The sequence below is a fragment of the Physeter macrocephalus genome, chromosome 7 (genome assembly GCF_002837175.3).
Source record: "Physeter macrocephalus isolate SW-GA chromosome 7, ASM283717v5, whole genome shotgun sequence".
NCBI classification, from domain to species: domain Eukaryota; kingdom Metazoa; phylum Chordata; class Mammalia; order Artiodactyla; family Physeteridae; genus Physeter; species Physeter macrocephalus.
Genome location: NC_041220.1, coordinates 107,047,361 through 107,072,574, shown reverse-complemented (window position 1 = coordinate 107,072,574; position 25,214 = coordinate 107,047,361). Strand labels below are relative to the sequence as shown.

Genomic DNA, 25,214 nt, shown 5'->3' with positions numbered 1-25,214 from the left:
GCAGAGAACAAGAGACAAAAATCTCAGGTGCTTACTTCCTGGTGGGGAAACAAGAGAAATCTATAGTAGGTTAGAAAGTGGAAAGTCCTAATGAGAAAAACAAGGCTGGGTGCCGGGGTATAGAGAGGCGGGGTGGGGGGAGGCAGCAGTTAGGTGAGGGTACAATCTACAGGCGCAGCGGTTTGGCAGGTGTGGGGGGAGGCTGAGGAGGCCCTCCTATTTGCTTCTAAGTCCCCAGAGAAACAGGAAGCAAGCTCATGGGCAGGAGGATAGAGCGGGGAGGTTGGAGCACACTGCGAAGACTGAGAAGGCGTTGTCCAGGACGGCACAGGGCCTCGATCAATGAGGAAGGAGGCCACGCAGACTCCGGGCTCACCAGGAATGAGCTGTGGTAGAAACCAGAGGATGGCTGCTTCTCACCAGCCTGGCTCAGCTCCCCACGTGCAGGAGCAGAGGGCAAGGCTTTACCAGGGAAGCTTGATAAAGAGGCCGGCGGGCGGATCACAGCACGTCGGCCCATGGGGTGCAGCCTGGGAAAGAGGTAGACAGGGACACGAGGGGTGAGGGGCAGTGAGGAGATGAGCTGACCAATGGGCTCCAGGTCCTGGTGGGGATGCAGGGCTGCTGGGGCTGGAGTACTAGAGGGAGGAGCTGGAAAGAGGTGGCGGGGATGAGAAAGAGGACAAGTGGGAAGGCAGAGGGCGATGACCATCCATGTGCGACTACCAGGCACCCAGTTCAGAGCCAGGCACGGCCCCAAGGAGACCGTGGGCCTCAGCTTTACCAGCTGCATGTCCTCGTGCAGGTCGCAACCGCCCGCGACCTCAGGCTCTTCCATCTTCAGGGCAGCCTTGCGGGACTGCAGCGCCCTTAACGGGGTTGGGAGTATCAGGAGCTGAACCTGAATTTGACTTCAGAGCTGACATCCTATTCCGCAACCACGGGTTGTCCGTGAAAATCCTCACCTACCCGTGCTTCTCTCGCTTGTATTTTATTTGCGGGCCAGAGCTGATGACAACGGTATTTGGAGGCACCCTCAAGCATCCTAGTCCTTTGTGCAAGCAGTTCTACAGGCCAGTGACTTCCGCGGCCCACACAGGTAACTGCACTTTCAACGCACTTGCTCTCACTTTGACCTTCCCGCGACAGTGCTACGGACGCGGCTCATCGTCCCGCAGAGGCCAGCAGGTCAGCTGGGGCGGCTGAGAGACTGGACGTGTTTAGAAGCTCTGTCAGCAACCAGACCCTGGGCAGGTATTTTCAAGTGGACCCCCGAGGAGATCATTTGAGCCTTGTAAGAATGCTGAAAGTTATTCATCTCACGCTGCAGAAAAGCAAACCCAGAGAAGGTTCTGGGAGGTTGAGGAGCTTGCCCATGACCTGACTAGAGAGTGGCAGCCAGGACTCAGGCTCTGTTCTGAGGGCTCCCGAAGCCCACTGTCCAAGACGGCACAAGAACTGAACCTGGCACTTATCCCTGCAGGGTGAGCCCTCGTGGATGTCTCTTTTCACAGCACTATGGTCTTTGGGTTAATAAAAATATCTGTGGAAACACAATATTATACAGAAAGGCAACTTTTATTTATTCAAATTAAATTATAGTATGAGTTTCCTATACAAATAAAATATTTTTGTAAATAAAAATACAAAATGCTACAAATTTCAATCATGTAAAAATGCAAAAATAATATCTGTATTATTATATACATATATTTTCCCTTTACCATGACCAAAATGTACAGTAGTTACACGCAGTTCACACCACGTCTGGGAGACAGTCTCTCAAGTCTTCTGGGGCGCAAGGCTTGTTCAGTCCCTCGTCCACTTCCACGATGTGCCAGGAGGCCTTTCTTCCCACACGCTGAGCTCAAGGCACTTCCGACGACCATCCCCTGTCAGGAGGGACGGAGTCTAGCCTCTCGGGCTAGAGCTGCCTCTGATGCTGAGCTGCTGACAGAGGACCTCACTGGTCCAGCTCACTTTCATTCTGCAGCGTCTTCATCGCCAGCCCCCAGAGGGTCATGCTGGAGAAGAACTGTCCCTCCGAGTTCCTGTAAGCAGGAGCGGCTGCGCGGCTGCCCAGGGGGTCGGCGCAGTGATGGTCCAGGGCAGCCAGGGACGAGCGGATCGCGGCCATACCGTCGGCCTGCAGCGGCTCCGTGCCAGTTGAGGCCTCCACGTCTGAGTAGCTGTAGGCCTGGTGCTGCGCCTGTGGCACAGGAGGCTTGGCGAGCTTGAGGGGACCCAAGCTGAGCTTCTCCTGCTCACTCGCTCCGTGAGACTGAACCAGGGACCGGAACTTACAGTGCCCGTCAAATTCTGCCACTGAGTCTTCTTCCACTGGGTGGACGGGGATTTTAACAGACACGGGCATCAAAGTCAAGGACACGTCCTGAGAAAAAGAATCCGAGCTCTGAGATTTCTCCAGGTCCGAGGTCTCGATGGCCTGCGTGAGCTCCTCCAGAGCGTCCTGCCCCTGGTCATCGGCCCTGCAGTGCATCTTCTTGTGCCGCCGCAGCACGGCAGAGCGGGTGAAGCACTTGTTGCAGATGTCACACGTGTATGGCTTCTCCCCTGTGTGAGTGCGGACGTGCCTGCGGAGGTCGCCGGATCCCCCGAAACATTTTCCTGGAAGAAGAAAAAGGGATCTTTTCAGAGGAGAACATTCTGGAAGGAGTCTCCTCCACCCCTGCTAAACCCCAAAAGACTCTGCTTTCATGTGAACTCAGCTGAGCCCTGCTGTCACCTGCTCACTCTGATTCCAGACTCTTCCACTCTTCTCCGGCTGTAGCCCCTCCAACCTGCAGCCTTGGTCTGGGCGTCTCGTGCGAGGGCTCTGGAGCCCCGTCTCCCTGCACAGGAGTGCCCGCTGGGTGGGCCTGGGCGCCTGCCTCGAATGCCCACACTGGGAAACCGCATCAGTTTTGTTCAGATTTTCATAAATCTAACACAGCCAATCTATAGTTTAGAGCATCTTTTCTGAAGGTTCTTATGTATTCAGCTTTTAACTTAATTTTACGCATCCTTCTCCAGGTCCTATTTCCTTTCTCTGAGTGTAAGCTAGAGGTAGGGGATCTAGTCCCGTCATGAGAGTAGGTTAGAAGATCAGAAGAGAAAAACCAATAAATAACCTTACAGAAGTCATAACACATTTACCAAGGACTGAAACAAACGACACAATTTACATGGACACATATTTTGGAACTTTTCACTTATTCTTATGTCATTATATTTGAATTCTCAGCTATCCAGCCCTGGTCAAGCAACAGTGGGCTATCTGGGCTGCTTCCAACTGTTTGCTACTATACCTGAGGTTCAACCAACATCTTTCTTTTCATTGTTTCCTTAAGATGAATTCTCAGTAATGTAATTAGTTGGCAAAAGGTGTTAACTATTTTCAGGGTCCTTAACATGTATAAACTTCAGCCACAGTAGCGTTTCCAGCGAGAGAGGGGATATGGGAGGTGTCTCCCCTCTGCCCTCAAGTCAAGACAGGGCAGCCAGGCTCGACGTGTGTCCATCGGGAGGTCACGGTGGGGCAGCGCTTGCCTCCAGGTGTGGGCCTGCAATCCCCCAGAGCACGGAATGTATGTCCCCAGATGGGAAGTGAGCCAGCCTGGAGCCTAAGAGGACTGCCTAGAGAGGCGACGGGGCGCCAACAGAGAAAGTCTCCTCGGAGGAAACTGCTTTTACAAAACCAAGCGCTAAAGGAAAAAGTCCGGCTGAAAGAAAATGCACCTTTCCATCTTGGAAAAGTACAGCTGAGTGCTGGGGAAGGAGAACAGAGTGGAAGGGAAGGCTGTCTTCAGAAGAAGCATGCAATGCTGGAGACAGAGGGACAGGGAAGGGGGAGGGAGGGAAGGAAGAGGCAGAGAGAGGACCAAGCTTTAAACTCAGCAAAGCTCAGAATGGGAAGCCACCTTAAAACGGAAACTGTCTTTTGAATCCAAGAAAATGAAAACATACATCCACACATAAACTTGTACATGAATGCTCAGAGCAGATTTGCTAAGTGAAATGAAGTCAGTTACAAAAGACCACTTATTACATGATTCCATTTATATGAAATGTCTGCAACAGGCAAATCTATAGGGACCGAGAGTAGATTAAGGGTTACCTTGGGTTGGGGCGAGGGGATGGGGAGCGACTGCTAATGGGTGTGGGGTTTCTTTTTTAGGGTGTGGAAAAGGTTCTAAGATTAGATGGTGGTGAGGGTAGCACAACACTGAATACACCCAAACCGCTGACTTGTTCACTTTAAATGGCTAGATTTTATAGTACGGGATTTATCTCAATAAAAGTGTTATAAAGCTTTGAACCTGTCATGTAAGACCATTCCTGCTCCCTTTCTCTCTCTCCCCCTTTCCCTGAAAGCTGACCTTGTTAGGGTCAGAAACCATGGTCAGTGAGTGGCTGGAGGGGTGGAAACAAAGTGGGGGGAAGAGAGGGTCCTGCTGCACTGCTTTCTTTACAGGGTCTTAGCCAGCAACAGGCCTGGCTGGGGAAGGAAGAGAACAGTGAACCTGAAATCAAGTTCACAGTTGTAATAATAATTTAGAACTGACATTTTAAACTAGTGATTTGAGACTGCAATTGTGATTTAAAGTGATGCAATTTTATCCTTTAATAGTAATGGAGCTGCCAACATTGGTGTCCAGGAGATCTGTACACAGTGTAAGTGGGAGATACAAACAAAGCTGCCTCCCCTTGGTTACATCCCATGCATCCTGCCCTAATTTAGATACCAACCACAACTAGAACAAGCCACTCCGAGGATGCCCCAATTCCAGGCTCCCCACAGCCTGACTCTGAGCATTTTTCCTATTTGTTCTAAACAGGTAATCGTAAAAATGGTTATTCACTCATTTGCCCGCGATTCAATCCACATCGTCAGGGGCACATGTGCGCACATGCATACAGGCCCTCCCAGTTCTTCAGAGGTTCCAACACTCCGTTATCACAGGTACCAGGCGACCTAACTTGCAATCCCAGTTTCCGCATCTGTGGAGTGATGTGCCTGGAAACTGAGAGCTGCCAGCCTTCCCTTTCCTTCCTGATGACTTTTCTGAGGCGTCAAACGCCGTAGAAATGACCTTTGCTTCATGATACACAATATGATCTCAAGAAGCCCTCCCTCTTGAGCCCACCGTGTGCCCGAGGCCCCAGCAGGCCACCATGCTCTAGCCCCTGCTGCTGCACCCCACGCTCTCCCCTGCTTTTCCAACTGCCAACCCTCCACGGGCCCAGACCGGGAGCACAGGGCACCTGGGACTCAGTATCAGTCATCTGTGTAACTGGAGCACCCAGGACAGTTCCTGATACCTTGAAGACACTCAGTAAATGTCTGCTACACAAATGCAGACGAATCAGAGGACCAAGGTGGTTAAGAAACAGCATCACTTCCATTTTACCCATGAATAAAGGGACGACTTATCTGAGACCCCTAACAGCCCAGGACGGAGTGGGCACAGACCCCGGTGTCCTCCCCACAGGGATGACCAGGCGACCGCGGGTCTGCGGTGGGCGGGAACTTACCACAGGCAGAGCAGCTGTAAGGCCGCTCACCCGTGTGCCGAACTCTGTGCTTTACCAACTTCCTCTGCATGTTAAAAGACTTTCCACATTCATCGCAGGTGAAGACTTTATCAGCCGTGTGTGTCTTTTTGTGCTCCTTCAAATTACTGAAGTTACTGAACCCTAGGAAGACCACAACAGGGGTTAAATTGAAGGGCTGAGAACATTTTAATCAGAAATCTTCAAGGAAGAAAAGGGAAACCCTCAGCTATACCTCGACCACAGATGTCACACAAGTGTGGTTTTTCTCCTGAGTGAATAATGATGTGACGCTGGACATCACCAGAGGCTGCAAACCTGTAATGCAATTTGGAAACTCAATTAAGAGCCTTTCTACGTCACCGCAAATCTTTCTAACTGCAAGTCGCTGAGGGAGGAGATGAGCTGCTCCCTCTATTACTTCGGAATGTGATGAGGAGTGGCCTGATTTCATTTCAGAGGTTTAAAAAAAAAAAAACTTTACTTTTTTTCTCTTTTTAAAGGAAAGTAGAAAATGATCCAAGTGTTTTGTTTCTAAAACATTTCTTCTTACCTACTTTCACTAACCTTTCTTCTTCAGAGGTGATCACTAAGTTGGCTTGGGGAGTAATTCCAACCCAACCCCCAGTATGAAGCTCTATGCTCTTTCCTTCCCACCACACTCGACAGCAGGATAAGAGGTTGCATTTGGGGGAAGGTGTTGCGTAGAGACATGATTTTAAATGCATGGAGCTCAGAAGGCTCACATTTAAAACACCCTGCAAAACAGGGACCCCAAGCGAAGCAGAAGGGGGCTTATGCTAAGAGGCGCCTCAAACAGGCAGTACATGTGACCTGGGCACTAAACCTGGCCTTCAGTGTTCAGGCAGCTACGGCAGAAAGGGAGACATGTCAGGCTAGGTAGCTTTAACTTCTTTGTTTTCTACCACCTGCAAAGACAACTGTCTTCCTGGAACCGCATCAAGAGTGCTGCCCCATCCTAGCAGAGGACTGTGACTATAGCTGTCCTATGCCCATCCCACCCCGCCCCCAACGCCTGAGTACGAACTTATCAGGGGCTGAGAATTTGTATGTTCCCAACACAGCATTTAGCACACAGTTAGGTGACTAATAAATGCCGAATGAATGACTGGCTAAATGAATGAAGAAAACACTGTGTGACTGGTATAGTCCGGGTTGTTGCCTGCTGTCCTAGAATGACCAACCAACAGATCACAGAGTATGTGGACTCCCGACAAACACCCGCAGTGAGGGGCGGGGAGTCCACGCTGCAGGCCGGTGTGCCCAGAGGAGGGACCATCTCCTCTTACTGCTCTCCACCTCCAGAGGAGACTGTCACCAAGTCAAGTCTCACTTTCCAAGTCCAAGGCCTCCCCAGCCCTCCGGCTTGCCAGGCCTTCCTGTGGCTGAATTCTCGGCCCTTCATAGGTCTGGGTGCGCAGCTGGGGTGCCTCCTACCACCTCCCCTCCTGATTCCAGGCATTCAGGCTGCGAGTCTCATTACCCCTACCAGACAGTCACCTCCGTGGGGGCCAGTCATCTATTTTAACAGACATTTTTGGAATGAAAGGAAATTTTAGCATAAGATAATTTTGTTTCATGTAAAATCCCATTTCCTAAGACTTGTGTCCTAGATTCTCTTTCCTTTAATTAACATTTCCATTTCTTTTTGCTATTCTCATGTGTGTCAAAAGAAAAGCCAGAGGGTTTGGCCTTCCTGTGCTCCTGAGTGACAGTGAGCCCCTACGTGGCTCAGAGATGCCGAGACTGCTCCTGACGTGCGAACGAACAAGCCCAGCACTGACCTCTTCCCGCAGATCTCGCAGATGTATGGCTTCTCCCCAGAATGCCGACGTAAGTGAGTCTGCAAGTTACCCGCCTGTAAAAAAGGAAAAGAAAAAACATGCCAATAGCGAAAAAAAAATTTTAAGAGCACATAAATTCAAAGGGAAAACTGGCAGATTTAGCCAGGTTCCAGTCCAACTTCCAAATGAAGAGTCCGGACGCACGACTCAGAAGCAGCCACATGCAAGGAGATCAAGGCCCGGCCTGGTTCTGAGTCAGGAGCAGCCCCGCCCAGCAGTGAGCTGAACAGGGGAGCCTCTCAGCTCTGCTCCACGCCAGCCTCTGGTCTACCCACCTCAGGTGTGCACGGTGTCGCACCCCTCTAAAATGGGCCCGACACACTGTGGAGGCTGCTTTAGAGGTCGCTAAGCTTGTGTTGTAAACAGCTCTTGATGTATTTTATTTCATTTTTTTTTTTAAACCTGTACCACCTATATGCAACATCATTTGAAAAAAAGGTAGCACTTGTACTTGGTTATTTCAGTATTCATTGTCTCTCCTGAAAAACAGCTTTTGTTTATAAAGAAAGTAAGACATTTCCAAAAAGTATTTCTTCTTGGCAGTACAGTCGTTCTGCCTGACACGTTGGTCATTTTCACCTTTGTGCAAAAAAGCAAATCAGGAGATTCACAGTAGTCCCTCAGCCGCAGGCCTTTTACATTTCTAATCTCTGAAACTAGCAGGGCTTTACGAAGAATAACTGATTTAAATGGAGATCACAAAATAGATTTCCATGTACCAATCAACAGGAAATCAATATTAAATTGCCTAAAGTACAGTGAAATTAAACCTGCAAACGCCTCAGATATTACAAAAGCTACTGGCAAATGTTTCAAATTAGGATTTGGAAACACAATCTTCCATCGTTGTAATTTAATACTCTCAATCTGTCATTTCCCAACTTAATTTTTTATAGTGTTTTGTTACAAAAAACACTGAATAGGATGACTATATCCAAGGGTAATAATGTTGCAGGCTTTATGCACAAAATTAGCCAAAAAAAGAGAATGAACAGTAATACCCAACTCACAAACTTGGCTATGTAAATTTGCAAATTTGCTGTGGATATTTTAAACAAAATGCAAAGATAGTTCATGGTTTAAAGGTTTGAAGGTGGTTCTGAACCTGTGGACAGGTATAAAGAATGTTGTCTGTAGATTTTATGTTATATAACATAGAAGATTCTTTATGCCTATCAGACTCTGGGAAACACTAAGTTAGATACTACATTTCAGAATATGATAAATATAGCTTAGAAAAAAACTTGTTTATTTTAGATAACCAAAGAGAAGGAATTTGGCAAAACACTGGGAAATACCCAGCTTTTAACTGAATGACTATTAATAACAGTAATAAACCAGCAAATGTCAACAACAATAGATATTTGGTCTACTCAGGCCTTTACAAGTACAGTATAACTAAATTACTCTTAGAAATTGGTATTATTACCTTTATTTTCTAGGTGTAAAACTGAGATTCAGATAAAGAAATCAGTTGCTCTAGTTACATGGCAGGCCAGAAATTAGTATTAGTTTGTCTGAGTTTAAACTCTTGTCTTACATGAGGGCGTGCAAGTTTCTGTGAATAAACTAGCTTGTGCTGAATTCAGTATGACAAGCAGTCACTTTGCCATCCAGGAACCAGTTCACTGGAGTTGAGATAATGCACCACTGACAGCTCTAAATGTCATTTCCAAATTTCAGAAAAGCTTGTCATTTAAATAACAATTTGAATAGCACCATCTGCTCAACAGTTAAATTAGACCCCTCTTGTTTCAAGTTACTTTGTAAACTATATTATGATTGAAATGTTCTGATTTGATTCTTAGCAATGCTGCACCTTTCTTTTAAATAAAGCATAACAATTACTTGTTTTCAAAGTAAACAAGTACTTTGGTTTTCAAAGTAAACAATTACTTGTTTTCAAACTGAATGATCTTCCACTTAATATTACAGTACACAACAGTAAAACAAACTTTAAGATGTTTCCTTAGCTATTTAATACTGGACATGTCTAATGAAAGTAATTATCATTCCCCCAAATAAAGGAGCACAAATTAGTCTGATAAATGGTATAAAAGTAGATTAAATAATGGAAAGATTCAGGCAAAAAAATCCAATGATGCATTCAGATAATGTATACCAAATTACATAGCACAGTGGGGACCAGATTATTTGCCCTTTAGTCAAGAGTCTTTATTTTTGGTAAACTTTGCTATGCTTTATTACTAATTATACATCTTAGAAATCATCTATAGTTGGATCCATGAAAACTCCAGTAAGTGCTAATACTAGTAGCCCTCATTTATTAGAGTTTACTATGAATGGAATACTTTGCTAAGCAGTTGCAAATAGTGTTTCAGTGAGTTGTCACAATGTCCCCATAAAGTATAATTCACACATTACAGGAAGTAAACAGAGGCTCTGGGAGGGAAGCCCTCAGCCCCTATAGCTGGGATGGAATATTCTGATTCAGCTTTGTCTGTGGACTCAAAAGCTTGCGCTGCTGTTGGGCTGAAAAATATTAGCACAAAAGGAAGTTCCACCCTTTCTAAGTGGACACCATTTTAAATTAGGATGGAGTTGTCAGAATTTTGAAGTGAAAAACTCTGTTGTAGAAAAGAAGTTAACACCTGACTTGTTGAGCAGTTTAAAAAATAAACTCCTTCTAATAGGTACCTGAACCTCAGTATTTAAACATGATCAAACCAAGCAGAGATTCTCTGTCAGAGTACTCTTCTAGTGGCTGCTGACTGTTTATATAAAAAAATAGAGAACCGTAAAACTTTAGAGAAAGAGAACTCAGATCTTAAAAGTAATCTAGTTTAGAAGTTTTAAGACTTTGAAACAAAACAAAAAAAATATGGAGATTAACAGAGATATCACCTAAAGAACAATGATCATTACATTGATAAAAGGACACTTAACATTGAAAATGTGGGAAATATCACCTGAGAGTTGAAAATTTAAAAATTTAAGAAAAGTTCATTAAAATATTCTTAGTTTTTGCATTTTCACCATGGATGGGATGAAACTTTGCCACCCCTGGCATCGGGCCACATCAGAGCCCTGGGATATGTCTAAGCAGCCTCCTACGGGATGCCGTATCCCGTCGGTCATGCCCTGGACACACACAGGAGCTGCTGGGAGGGCGCCGAGCCTCTCAGAGCCTGTCCTTCTGCAGCAGCTGCTCAGTGTCTCTATTCTGCGCCTTGGAGAGACAAAGCAACTCCTTCCTCTCCCCAAAGGCAGCTAAATACACTGTTTCCCTTTTCCTGTTTCTCCAGGCACTCCACACCTGTCACTATCTTAGTTTTCTCCCCTGGATGCATCAAATGGCCCAGGTTCTCCTCCACACGGAGACACGTGGCTCCAAATGGAGCCTCATTCATACTCTAAAGTACTGTGTGACTCTTACTTGCTGAGATCCAGTGTCCAGAATTATATTAATATGTGCATAGTTTGTTGTCACAATCTAGGCTTATCACAGCTTTTTAAAGCTGAGGTCTCAAACTGCTTGCTGACTCATGATAAAGGTTGTGGCTGACCTTTTTTTAAAAAAAAGACTAACATTATGAAATACTACACAGCATAAAAGATTAATTCTTATTGGTAGGTCTGTTTTCTAAATCTTCCAGAAAGGAAAATATTTCCAGTCCATCATAACCACATGTATTCCAGTTTGTATGAAAAATGAAGGACAGGTTACTGAGTATCCGTGTGTAAACACCACCACTGCTCTCTCCAGGTGGAATGCCAGAGACTCGAGGCTGATCAATGACTCCCTGTCTTCAGTGCCCAGCCTGCCCCCGCCAGCTTTCAGGTAGAAATGACTACTCTCCTCTTCATACTGTTGCCTATACAAGTGTCACGGTACTTGCAGCGTTTCATTGTGCTTTATCAGTTCATACAACTGTTTCTTCCTCTAAACACACAGTTCCTTGAAGCCTTACTTGTCTTTGTGCCCTAGCACATGGCAGAGCTTATTCACAAAAATTTCATTACTTCATCATGAAATAAAACAGAGATATACATCTGTAAACTATAACTATACATAACTTTACAGTCATAAAAATCTGGTAAACATACAGACACCAACACAGAAGAGGAGGATTTCTGTAGTGTCTATCAGACAGGGCTGCCCTTGGTGGGACTCGAGAGGGAAAGTGTAGGACAAGGTCTGAAGCAGTGGACAGGGCTGCCATCCAAACCACTGTATTAAAAAGTACCAACACTCAAGTCCCAGCCCCAACCAACAGAGTCAGAATCTCTGAGGGTGAGCCCTGGCATTAACGCCAGGAGAGAAGGCTGAAGGCAGACTCGATGCTTGAATGTCTGGGTACACTTTATTTGGTTAGCACTGAAGAGTCAAGGAAGGGTTCCAAGCAAGAAAAGGACAGAACCTAAATTGTTATCACAATGTAAACGTATAAAGGACTTCCACGTCCATTTTTTCATTTAATTCTAATAGTCCCATGAGGTGGTATTATCCCTATTTTTAAGAATTAGAAAAATGAGGCCCAGAGTAGAGATTGCTAACTATTAATGGTCATTAATCCAGGTTTTACGCTTTCCCACTACACCACAACTAGGTTAAAATGGTGGGATGTGGGGTGGAGAAAGTGCACCTTAGGAAGACTGGTCTACAAGAGCAGAGAGGACAGAGAGAGGAGAGAAGGGAGGTGATGGCAACAGGAGAGGGACTAGTGACGTGTCCTAAGGACTCACTATGAGCCAGGTGTGATGCTAATCATCTTATGATTGACTCCTCACACACCATGGGGGTCAGGGGTCTCACACCCTTGCTCTATAGATAAGAAAGCTGAGTGCCAAATGGTTAGGCAGCTTGTCCAAAGTCAGAGCAGTAAACCAGAGGCTGGATCCAAATCCAGACTGTCTGGCTCTAGAGGCCAAGCTCTGACCCCCACGTGAGGCTGGTAGGAAGAAGCACAGGCCTCAACTAGAGAGGCAGGTAGAGCAACGACCCCTCCACTCAGTTCAGCAGAAGCTTACTGAACACTTGGTGGGTGCACAGACCCTGCCTGGACTAGTAATACACAGGAACACGTTAGGATGAGGTGAATCACTGCTTGCAGCCAGTAGGAAGAGTGAGAAGTAATTAGATGGCAGGTCTGGGTGTGTGGGAGACTGATGAAGGGTAAACTGGAAGAGCCAGCTCCGTGGGGATGTGACAAAAGCAGGGGCTGTGCTCCGAGGGGCCACGCTGCCCTGCTCTCTCCACACTAGAGGGCCCGAGTCCTCCGTTGAGGCCCAGCCCCAAGGTCCTTCCCCAGTAAGACAGCATTTGCACATGCTGTTACTCCAGGATTAGCATGCGTGTGTAAAAAACAGTTGTGGGGTGACTGCTTCCTCTGCAGGACTGTGCACTGGGCCCCTGCGAGAAGCTTCTGGAATGCCAATGCCCGGCACGTGGCAGGGGAAGAGTTACCTTCCATTTCAGAAGGAAAAGCAGGATCCCACAGCCATTCTATCATGTTCAAAATTTTCTCTAGAACATTCAATCTCTAGGTTTCTCTACGTCTAGTGCCCAGATCAGTACAGAGCCCATAGGAGGACATAACACATGCCGGCTGAGTGAGAGAATACATGTGTAATGGTAGTGAAAGCAGGGAATGAAATGTGTTTGGTCTTTTCTCCAACATCCTAATATCCAGTGTCTCAGTAGGAATAAAGATATTTGTCTTGGATCCAGCCCAGCACAATCTGCAGCCCCCAAGTGGTGCTCAATATGGTTTACATCACTTGTGGAAGAAAAGAAATATACTAGAAATGGACCCATCCTTAATGGGGGAAAAAGGTATTGTGAGAGTTCACACACTTATAAAAAATGGTATTTTCCACCCAATGAACTAGAAATTTCTTTTCTTGAAAATTATTTTTTTTGATTTAGTCTGAAGTCTTTTAAGTTACAGATATCATCAGAGGCTTCTCTCCCAAGTCCAAAAGTATGTCGTATCTGTAATAAAAATAAACACTGGGTTTCAGGTTTCCAATTATTAACAATAAATAAAAGTATTCCCACCTGAGAGAAATGTTTCCCACAAATGTTACATTCAAAAGGTTTCTCACCTAAAACAAAACAAAACAACAACTTGTAAAACCATGAGTAACATTTGCAGGATAGTTTTCTGTTTAAAATCTTTAAGTTGTCTCTTTTGTCCCATCTTTCAAACCACAGCATTATATACTTCATCATCAGAGTATGAAAATGGGGAGCCTCTGTCCTCATCCTCATCATTTCTCTCACCCTTAGATGATAGGCAGAGATGATAAAAGTGAAACCTATATTTACTTTTCTCTAAAAAATTAAATTGTTCTCCAAATTTACACCTGTGTTGAAATCAAACGTATTTATCTGCATTCAAACCATATTTAGGCTTTGGACACAGACTTTTCCTTCAGTTGAAAATCAAATGTGAGTTGTCTGGCTGAACAGCATGAACCTGGTCACCCGTCCTCAGTCTGACTCCTGCAATGACCATCGATTCCTAACAGAACCAGGGTGACTCATTCTCACCACACGAGGTAAGAACCTGGGACAGCCCAAAGCAGAGCAGGATCTCCTGAAAGTGTGATGGGAAAAATCCCCTCCCCACTGCCTTTCAGCCTTGTTTGAAACGTGCTGACAGGGGAAAAGAAGATTCCATTATGAGACATGCTCCCCTGCTGACTGCTTGGCCCCTATGATTTCAGCAACTCTGAATAATTACGCTTTGGTACAGAATAGATGGAGAGAACGGATTCTACTACAAAGAAACCACAGCAGTTCTGAAGACAATCTCTAGAAAATGATCTGTTTAAAAACATACTTCAGGTACTGCCTTTAACACCTCTAGAACCCTAATAAACAGACTGTGAAGAACAAGAACCTTCCATTTTTCCCTCTCCCCTCAAATCAAGTGCTTTCATTAAGAGCCTTTTAAAAAAATAACACAAATGTTTCCCTTCCTACTGTATTGCTGGGGTGTGCCAGCTTTATGGGCTTCTGCTAAGGTACTTTTATTTGGATCTTTTCCTAAAAACTGTTTAATGGCTTCCTCAAGGATAACAGGGGAGCTTCTGACCCCAAGTACAGTTGACCCTTGGACAACAGGGTTTTAACTGCACAGGTCCACTCATACATGGATTTTTTTCAATAGTAAATATTACAGTACGACATGATGGAAGTTGGCCGAGTCTGCAAATGTGGCGGAACCAGTACATGGAGGACCAACTATAAGTTAGACTAGGATTTCGACTGCTCAAGGGTCAGCGCCCCTCAGCCCTGCGTTGTTCAAGGGTCAACTGTAATTATAATCATATAGATGCTGTATTTTGGACTACATTTATGTCTGAAGTTATGGGGATAATAGATGTTACGTTAAAGTCCACCCTATGAGATATGAGAGTCTGAAAAAAAGAGATCACTAGTTCCTAAGACTCTCAAGTGACCAGGGTTAACAACCCTACTCCAGTGGTTCTCAAACATTTTGTTCTCAGGACCTCTTTATGCTCTTAACAACTGAGGACCCTAAAGAGCTTTTGTTCATATGGGCCATATTTGGCAGTACAGTCCATATCAGAAATCAAAACTGAGTGATTTGTGAAACACACGACTAGACATTTTTCACTGGCCACCAGAGTGAAGGCCTCATCACAGATCCTGCAGCCTTTAGCCGACTCCACTGTACACTTGTGGGAGAAGGAGAAGGAAAAGGCAAGGAGCATCCTACATTATGATACAAATAGTTTTGGCCTCAATGACCCCTTGAAAGGGTTCCCCAGATCATACTTTGAGAACTGCTGCCCTTCTCAATATATTTATGTCCCAGGAAGCAGCTGTGCCATATAACTGTATGACTACTATTATCCAAAGATGTTCTTGCAGAATAAACAATTCTTGTTTCCTTTAAAGCTAAATAGGTAAGTTTCTCAAATAAAAATGATAGTGATCATTAGGCTCCAGAAAATTACAGAATGACCTAAATTAAGTTTTTACGGGGCAAAACTGAGTCAATGATACTGTCTTCATATGGAGTAGTAATAATGATAGTATTTTATATTCAAATACACCAAAATTTATAAAGGGCTTTCAGAAATATTAATTCAGTCTCAACAGTGCAATGAGGTAGTAAACACCTAAGCAAACAGGGAATCAAAAGTGATAACAGGACATCACATCAATGGTCACAATTACACAAGTACCTTGAAAAGCAGTTACTTTAGAAGCATCCTATAACATATTCCTTCTCATGCCTCTGAGATAATTGCCATTAATTTGTAACGTGTACTAGAGTCATCACGCTTAAATGCAGGACGGAAAGTTATATGTATTATATTACATAATATATATATACTGTATAACACTTTCTTTTAAAGCTTTTGGAAAAAATAAACATTTTGGAAAGGGGAGATATAAATTACATGAACTAAGGTATGAATTAAGGTAACAAAACTTTGAGAATTCACTGTTCAGATGGAAGGATTTTCATTTGAAAATATCAAAGGGTTAAAGCTGATCCTTATTAAAAAGTTTGCCTCCTGCATCCCAAATCACAATTTTTTAAATCTGATATTCAAATTACCTTCCAAAGCCTTCAGGATTACTCAAACTAAATTACTTCAGTCTAAATTAACCTACATTATGCTTTTAAAAAATAAACAATCTAATTCTAAAGAGAGAACTAAATATTGCTTATCTGTTTTAGAATTAATTTGAAAATCTGAGTGCATCAAAATAATTTGCCATACTTTAGAGATCGAAAGTTTCCCATGTACAACCGCAATTAAAATTAAAATGAAAAGTGTACCATCCTTTTAAACTGGCTCTATGAAAGCATTCACAGAACTGAAGATTATTCTGTAAAAGGCATCACCAAAAATATAAAATAAAAAATAGCTAACACTCTGGGTTTTTTGGGTAAATATCAACGATGTCATCAAGCAATAGCAAAACTTCTTACAAAAACAGGAGCAGGCAGTGGTGTCTGATCGTCTGCATTATTTCCTTTCCTTTTGCCTGCGGGGACCGAATCAGTGTACCTGTATGAGACCGTTTGTGAAGCTCCAAATTGCTGGGATGTTTAAAAGGTTTTCCACACAATTCACACGCATACTGTCTCTGAGACTGAAGTGTCTGGGATTGGTCTTCCAGGGCCGCAGTGTCTTCGGGCCTCTCGATCTCATTCACGCAATTAAAATTCTCAGAACTGATGAGTTCTTCACTTTCTTTTTCTTCAGCACTTTGGCTGTTAACCTTCTCTATACTATGGTCACTGGAAGATTCTATCCTCTTGGTTAACCTGTCATCTGATTTGGGTTCAGATGTCTGCTCTGCAGATTTCTGTGACTTTAGGAAATTTAGCTTCTTAAGGTGAATGGCCTTCTTGAGCCTCATCTGTCTGGTAGGTTGTTGGCTTGTGTGGTCTGGCTCAGGGTCTGGGGTAGGTTCACTCAAAGGCTGGGCCAGGAAGTTGGAAGGCAAGTGCTCGGAGGACTCCAGGACACACTCGGCGTGACCAACAGCACAGGGCTGGTGTTCCGTGGCATGAAGGTCTGAGGATGTGCTGAAAGTGAAAGGCTGCTTGATTATTCTCTCATGACTGGGACAGGTGGCTTGTTTATAGTACTGCTTACTGTACAAGTTTCTGAGCTTGTAGTAGTAGTTTGGCTGTTTGAAAGGCAGTTCTGTGCAGCTGCCATCTAATGTGTCAGGGGCTTGTTTTGAGGTTTCAGCTGTGGAAGTATGAAGATCAACTGAGGGTGGGGCATGAGAATGTGATTCATCCACAACTCTACCCTGCTGAACACCTGCTGAGCACTCCTGCAGCAAATGAGGGGCGTAGTTTTCACTGATAACACAATTAGCGTCAGGAGTCAAAGCACTTTGCAGGGAGAATGTACTGTGACAAGGCAGGCCGGGTGGCTGGTCTACACCGGCTGACTTTAAGAATGTGTGACACAGATTCAGAACATTCTGAACTTGCAAACACTGTGCCGTGTCCAGCATGACTTGTATATTGTCCTGGTTAAGATCCAGATGCGATGTGTACATGAAGTCCAGGATCTGCCCGATGCCGCTTACATTTTTAATATCCAAGTGAAAAACATCATTCTTCTGACCTGAAGAATTCTGAAAGAGGCTCCTGATAAAAGAAAGGATATCTGCTTACAGTGTTAACAGTTCATACATTCTGATAGCTTTTTTAAATAAATAATATTCATGTTAATATTCAAAATTACCATCCTTCTATAAATGCCAAGATTTTAAAATTAAGTATGCTTTAATCCTTTAAAAGGTTTTGGCAAGCCATCCAATAAAGCAATTCGGATGCACTGAATTAGTGTGTTGAATATCCAAACTTCCAAGGAAATCTCAACATAAAATTTTGAAATATACTCATTGTTCTTTTTTTCAAAATGCAATTATCCAAATGTATTACTAATTGCAGAGTACAGAAAACTAAAGAACACACACTCTTCAATATTTTGTGTTTAGTCCGACAAAGTACATATCTCAGACCATAAAACACATGCAAAAATATTTCCATATCTGTCTTAAAAACATCTGAAAATACAAATAGCTATAATAAACCAACCCTAGATATACACTCATTTTTTAAAATTTCAAGTGGCTAATTGTGGCAAAATACACATAATATCAAACACTTGATTATGGTTCATATGATAAATTCAGAGGCATTAAGTACATTCACATTGTTGTACAACCCTCACTACTAACCATTTCCAGCACCTTTTCAACATCCCAAACAGAAACTCTATACCCGTGAAACAAGAACTCCCATTATCCCCATCCCCTCAGCCCCTGGAAACCACCATTCTGCTTTCTGTCTCTAGGAATCTGACTACTCTAGGTACTTGATAGATACTCATTTTTTAAGCAGTAATTTATCTGGCTGTCAGATGTTTCTCAGCAACCCAATGGTCCATAAACCAGCCGTGAGAGAGCCCTATAAGTTAATGGGGGGAAAAGGCACCATAAAGCCCAGGCACTTTGTTCTGGGCACAAGTCAAGTTCACAGGTGAATGAATTTGTCGCATGTAAAACTACCAAGTTGAGTCAGGTAAATTGTCTTGCAAGTTTGTTAAAGACATTTTATCAAATGCAATCACCTGCATCCCCCAAACAGCCTTCAGTTCTGTTCTAATACGTACTTAAGGAAAGTACATATCAGAAGTAGAGTGGGGAAAACTCAAAATAGCCAATGTATCACAGCATCTAAACCTAACTGTTCTATGAAAACAGAACAGGCAAAGACCAAGTAGGGGACCATCTTGCACATGGGCAAAAAGTGCTGCCTACCTCAGTGAGCCAATCCACTATAATACAACTTGTAGCATATATGACAGCTAGGATTTAATTTGATGATTCGGGATTATCAAGGAATGAGTAAATCCTATTCCATATGTTGTTTACTAGAGCAGTAAAATAGTATGAATTTTAGGGGAAAAAAGGTACTGAAAAAGAACTTTAGTGCTTAAAGAGAGATAAATCTAGTTAATCAGAAAATGTATGTAGAATACTTAATCTAATGTTAAAAATAAATGAAATACTATTGCTTGATATTATTATTTATAAGTAAATCTTTCACTGAGGCAAAAATGATTACAGGGGTAAGTAAATTGAGTTCAAACATGTTTTCTTAGAATAGTCAAATGAGAAACAAAAACTAAAATGTTTTAATTTTAAAAAGCGTATAGAATGCTCTCTGATTTCTTATCACAGAAATGTTCTTACCAGAAATTCTATTCCTCAATCTTTTTATCCTGAAAGGATAAGAAATGTATACAGAAGACGGACATTAATTGGAACTATTAAAATCAAAGTGCCAAAATAGTTTCAAGTGCCCCAAATATATTTTAGTTAAAAGGCTCTTTCCCTCTCAGGTTACTCTAAATATTCAATACAAAAGCAAAAAACCCACAATGTGCTACAAAAGATAAGGAGAGTGAAATCCAAGGAGAAAATAAAATTTAGTCAAAATAGTTCCATTCTAGAAGAGCTTTCTTTCCGTACAATTGGAATAACAAAGTCTAAAATATGTACCTAAAGTACTGGCTGAAAGCCGCTAGAACATTCTTATGTGCTTTAAAGCAGACTCCTTTCACCACCAACATACAGTCACAAAGCAGGCCTTGAATACGCTGCTCGTGCAGCTGCTGGAGGAGATGGCAGCTGTGAGTAGCAACTGGGTCCATGCTCCACCATCCAGGAGACCTAGGACAAAGGACATGGATAAGTTGTGATTCCTGATGCCATCATCAGAAATCAAATGGCACCCAAACCCAGTGGCTGACCTGTGCTTCACTGTCATGATTCCCTGTCACAACAGTTTAAAAAAACGAGCAAAAAACATAGCTTCTGAAGCATCTAGACCAATGCTGTTCAACAGAACCATCAGCAATGATGGACATGTTCCTTATCTGCACTGCTCAATACAGCAGCCATGAGCCACACAGGGCCGCTGAACACTGGAAATGTGGTGAGTATGACATGTTCAGGAACTGAACATGTAATGTAATTTATACTTAAATAGTCACCATATTTGGCAGTGCAAATCCAGAATATGACCATGCTAATACTACATGCACGTCTCTCATTTCTACTTAGATTACTTCAATGAAAAAATATACATATATAAACACTTATGAGGTTGGGAAATGGCCAACTGGATAAGATGAAATTAATACTTATTGAGCAGCTGCATATGGGGCATTGAATTAGAAGTTGAGGAAAATTACGAGCCTATTTGGGGAGATAAGACACAAGCCAAAATAAATGAACACACACCATAAGACGGCAATAAGAGAAGTACCGCAAGGCAGCACCTCCATCCATTCGTCCCTCCAGACTCTCTGACAAGGCGCTACTTTAGCAGAGACCTGAGGAAGGAACAGGAATGAGCCGGGGCTCCTGGAACAGAAACACTGGCAATCATGAAGTCTGAGCCGGAGCTGAGTGGGCAGCTGAAGCCAAGGGAGAGGGAGGACCTGACACCAGGGGGAGGGGAGAGGCAGGGAGGGGAAGGACAAGCAGAGGGCCAGACCACGAAGAGCCTTGCAGGGCCTTTTAAGAACCTTGACTCTGACTCTGAATGAGACGGAAGCCATTATATGGATACAGAAAATTTCACCACTCAACATCTACTTACTGACTCCTCTGTGCCAGGCTCGAGGGCTACAACGGTAAGCAAAACACCCCAGGTCCCCACCCTCCTGAAGCTTACATTCTAGGGGAGGAAACACACACACAAGTACATGACAATGAAGCCAAACAGTCTGAGCTAGATACTTCATGAGTTAAGACACGGGCTCTGACGAAGAGGAGCTCAGTCTAGTAAGAGATGATTTTTGGAAGAGGACAAGTGGGGAGAAATGGAGTCAGACTGAGATGAGACTATGGAAGTTAAAATGGCAGTTTGGTAGCAAAAACTAAAAAAGCCATTACCTGCTTTATTTGCTTTCATTCTCAATACATAAGCATTACTAAAAAAGTCACTAAACCATGAAGGCAAAATCTTTTTAACATGGCCTCTACTTCTATTATTGTTATTATTATTATTAGGCTTACTTCCTATTAATCCCAGGTGTGCCCTCCAAAATAAACTACGTGCAGCTCCCCAAACAAGCTGTGTTCCTGGCCAGTTTTGGACCTCTAGCCCACTACTCACTAGCTATACGACTGGGCAAATGACTTCTCTGTGTCCTACTTTCCTCATCCTATCTCACAGTTATTGAGATAATTGTGAGAACCCACGTGAACATTTAAAATAGCCCCTGGCATGTATTAAATATTCAACTCATGTTATCTAGAAGGAACACCTAGAGAGCCAGTTAAAATGCAGAGTCCTGGGGCCGAGGCATCTGCACTGTACGCATCCAGGTGATTCTGAAGCAGGGTGACTGCAGACCTCTGCCTTGCTCTCTCCTCAAAAGTCTCTGGTTCTGATACTTCCTGTCCTGGGAATACTTTATTTACAAATGACTCTCCCACCTTGCAGATAACGCCCACTCTCTGAACAGGGTTTGGCTGAGCTGTCACCTGCTCCTGAAGTCTTTCCGGCCACATTTCCTCTTCCCCACTGTTCCCTCCTCAAGTATGACTTTGGGGTCACATCTGTGCGATCTTACCGCATAAATACTTCAGTAAGATAACCTGTCATTATGTCCTGTCACCTGTGTTGTCTCCAACTCTGCCGTGAGTTCTGAAGGTACCATCTTATCCACCTTCACCTGGCACACAGCAGATACTCAACCACTAAAATGCACGCTAGCTGATCTCTGCTGCTGATTAATGATGGTTAGTAACATTTTCTATTTGTTTCTTTTCAACTCCGTCTACATTCCCCACAACAGTGCTTCTGAATCCTTTCCATTCCCTTAATTCTCACCACGTCTGTCTCCCTCTTCCATAAAAATGACTGTGACCCTGACTTCACTAAGGTTGATTCCATGAATGACTTACTATACCCTGAGTGCCTTTAAATTCCTTTTGTGATTCCAAATTTCCCCCTCACCCCCCTCAATCCCTTCACCTCAAAGGATGAAGTGCGCCTTCTCCTTCCAAAGCTAACTTCCCTTCTCCTCCCCCTCTAGGACTCTGCTTCACCACCCCTTTCAGTGCTCCACTCTGTCCTCCACTGGCTCACTAGCCCCTGTAAACACGCCAAGATGGCCCCGTGTTGAAAAAAGCAAAACAAAACAAAACAGGACAACAAACCTTTCCCCCAGGTATATCTAGTCATCACAGGCCCCCCCATCACACGTTTGAAAGAGCAATCTACATACCCTACTTTACTTTCTCACCACTCCTTTTTTCACCTTACAACCTGCTGCCCTTCTCACTATGCTGAAACAGACTCCCCACAGTGGCCTGCCCTCAGTCCCTTCCCCCCAAGCTTTCCCACAACAGGTGGTGGTGCAGCCTTCCCACCTCCACTGTGGAACTCCTGCCCAGAAGGCTCCCGGTTCTCCACGTCCCTGATCTGTGCCATCTCCAGGCTGCACTTCTTCCCCTGTGAGCCCCCCACACGTTAATGTCCCTTAAGATTCAGCACCTGGGCCCTCTTCTCTTTCCCGTCACCATCACATCTATTCTTGGCTTTCACCTGTTCAGAGCAGACAATTCCTAAATTTGAAACTCCAGCTTCAGCCACCAGTTCCAAATGTCCAACTTTCTGCTGAACATCTCCAACTGTATGACCCTTCAACTCAGAATCTCCAAATCTCACCTCCCATCATCTCACCTCCTGGTTCCTAAACCCTGGAGCCCATGCTCTTATGCCCACGAGAAAAAGGACATTAAAAACACAACATAGAACCTTCCTCCAAAGACTTAAATGTTAAAATACAGCAAATATTCTGAATCTATATTAGAAATTCTCTAGCTATAGAGAAGTGACATGCAAAGTTATGAACCACTCCAGTTTACTTTGACTATAAAAATTGTAACTATTCTATATTACTTAGTATAATTCTCTAATTGCTTCATGATGTCAATCCTGTGCCTCCCCAATAAGATTATAAAAAACTCCAGAAAAAGAATTTGCATCTTGTATTTCTTATGTGTCCTATGAATGACAGCTATGAATAATAATGTATCATGTACCTAATAACAATAACAAATATTTATCAAATGTTTCCTCTATGCCAGGCAGTATTTGAAGCTCTTTACACATATTAACTCATTTAGTCCCAAGAATAACTATAAAATAGATACTACATACTATTAGCCTCATTTTACAGATGAGGACAACGAGGCATTTGGTGGATAAAAGAGGTCCACAACTTCTCTGACCCTCTTCCCAAGGGGAGGTGGGATCTAGGTCTCCTCTCCTTGAATCTGAACAGCCTCTACCTTAATCAACAGAACAGGTAAAAGGAAGGGTGTAAAGCTGTGCCCATTTCTGGGCCCAAGCCCTACAAGCCGACAGCTTCCACCTTCCACGTTTTGGACACTGGCTCTGGAAAGCCTGAGTCAACAGCAGGACTGTAAGACACCCAGCTGGAGAGAGCACATGGGGCAGAAGAAGGGCTCAGCTGAGCCCAGCCTTCCGGCCATTCCTTCCCAGGTACCAAATATGCGAGCAAAGCCACAATGAATGCTTCACACCAGCCCTTCCAGCTGATCACCACTCCCAGTCCATACCATGTGGAGCTGAAGAACCACCCAGCACGGCCCTGCCTGAATTCCTGACCCACAAAACCATGAGATAAAATAAAACAGTTTTTAAGTCACCAAGGTTTGGGATAGTTTGTCACACAGCAATAGATAACCTGAACAGAGTTACAGAGGACGTACACAGCTAATAAGTAATAGGTAATCAATTAGGCACAGAATTGGGATTTAAACCCAGGGAATCTGACTCCAAAGTCCACATGCTTAACCACTACTCCAAGTTACATGCAATAGCTCAAAGGCCTTCCTTGGAATAAGTCAGTAGCCTCTTCAGTCTCGTACCTATACCTGACTGTCCAGGTGACCCCAGAGATAAGCACCAAAGTAAAGCACAGCACACATGAGGATGAACACGTGCAACACAGGCGTTGTGTTGTGATACAAGAAGCACAGGGCTCTCTATATATTTGCAGCTAACTCAGTTTGTCACAAGGTAAAAAAATCTTCTGTCTTGTTGATCAGCGTATCTCTGGTACCTAGAAGAGTGCCTTGGACACAGTAGGTGCTCAATACATGGTTTCAGGATGGATGGAGACTCTGGGCCTCAGTTTTTTCCTCTGTGAAAGTGGAGGGGTTCCCCTACTGGGTCAGATAACCTCTAAGGTATCCTCCTGTTCTAAATGCTACAAATCTATACCAAGATAGTAGAGATTACTGTCTTGCTGACACCTTGATCTTGGACTTCTAGTTCCCAGAACTGTGAGAAAATAAATGTCTACTGTTCAAGGCCCCCACCAGGCTGCGGTATTTTGTTATAGCAGTCTTCACATACACCCTCTGTTCCATTCCCAACCCTGCTCACCTCCAGAATGAAAGCCTCCTTATCACCCACACAGCCCCACCCTAGGCCTAATGCTTCTCACAATTCTCTGTTCAAACCTTCGTTCACTCATTGAAGCAACACACAGTCTCCACCGCTGTGTGCGCGACCTGTCTTAAGGGCTGAGAAGAGCAGCTAAGCGATTAAACGGCAGGCACTCTGAGTGCTTTACATTCACCAATTCATGAAATCCTACAAGAACCCCACCACGTAGGAACCGTTATTACACCCGTTTTACAGACGCGGAAGCGAGGCACGGAGAGGTCTTACGCCAGTGGGGCTGGGGAGCCTAGGAGCTCTGTAGTCTTAAGCACTATTATCAACTACAGCGTGATGCAGCGAGCCGGGGCGGGGAGGGACCCGCTTTTTCCCGCGGGCAGTGCCCGGGCAGCCGGCAGCGGACGCGGGTGGGGTTTCCATGCCGAGGGAGCTGCACGAAGGGGAAGGCCCCGCTCGAGGCCCCGGACTGGTCTTCGTCTCTGAGCCAGAGCACCGCGCGGCCGCGGGTTAACACGCCTGACCCGGCAGCTCCACCGACCCTCGCGGTGCCCGGGGACGCGAGGGCGGCGGTGGTTCCATGCCCTGCCCGGCCCTCGGGAGCCCAGCCGGGGTTCCGGGGTGCTCCCACCGCGCCGGACCCGCACGCCCTCGCGAGGCCGGCTTCCTGGCCCGGCGCCCACCTTCCCCTCGGAGGCCGCTCCCCGCCCCACCGCCTTCTCTTCTCTTGCCGCCGCCGCCTTCAGCGACGCTCGCCGGGTTCCGCCGGCAGCCGAAGCACCCAGACAACGCCCCCTCGGCC

At 44.6% G+C, this 25,214-nt stretch overlaps 1 protein-coding gene across 7 annotated transcripts; it reads right to left on the bottom strand.

Annotated features, from left to right (window-relative positions):
* Positions 1-1,567: 1,567 nt before the first annotated feature.
* Positions 1,568-25,209, bottom strand: ZBTB49 (zinc finger and BTB domain containing 49). 7 transcript variants are annotated; one of them, XM_007100826.4, is made up of 9 exons: positions 25,096-25,209; positions 20,209-20,300; positions 19,465-19,635; positions 16,440-17,542; positions 13,441-13,487; positions 7,359-7,432; positions 5,789-5,871; positions 5,536-5,697; positions 1,586-2,628 (listed from the first exon to the last, which is right to left on the bottom strand). In XM_007100826.4, the coding sequence occupies exons 2-9, from the start codon at positions 20,250-20,252 to the stop codon at positions 1,964-1,966; spliced, it is 2,349 nt and encodes a 782-aa protein (XP_007100888.1). In that variant the 5' UTR covers positions 20,253-20,300; positions 25,096-25,209; the 3' UTR covers positions 1,586-1,963. The 7 variants fall into 7 exon arrangements, with proteins under 7 accessions (XP_007100893.1, XP_007100888.1, XP_007100887.1 ...); XM_007100825.4 differs by lacking the exon at positions 25,096-25,209 and adding an exon at positions 24,686-25,054; XM_055086144.1 differs by lacking the exon at positions 25,096-25,209 and adding an exon at positions 2,747-2,905 and having other exon boundaries at positions 2,498-2,628; positions 20,209-21,928.
* Between the last annotated feature and the right edge of the window lie 5 nt (positions 25,210-25,214).

What these genes read in the sequence shown, in the direction of transcription:
- ZBTB49 (XM_007100824.4), bottom strand. Translation starts at nt 20,561, where the DNA reads ATGTTGAGTGGTGAAATTTTCTGTATCCATATAATGGCTTCCGTCTCA. An exon ending in TCTCTTATTGCCGTCTTATG is followed by an intron (nt 19,636 to 20,208) that starts GTGTGTGTTCAT and finishes CCTTTGTCCTAG; the next exon opens with GTCTCCTGGATGGTGGAGCA. An exon ending in TTACAGCTGCTCTGCCTGTG is followed by an intron (nt 2,629 to 5,535) that starts GTAAGTTCCCGC and finishes TTCTTCTTCCAG; the next exon opens with GAAAATGTTTCGGGGGATCC.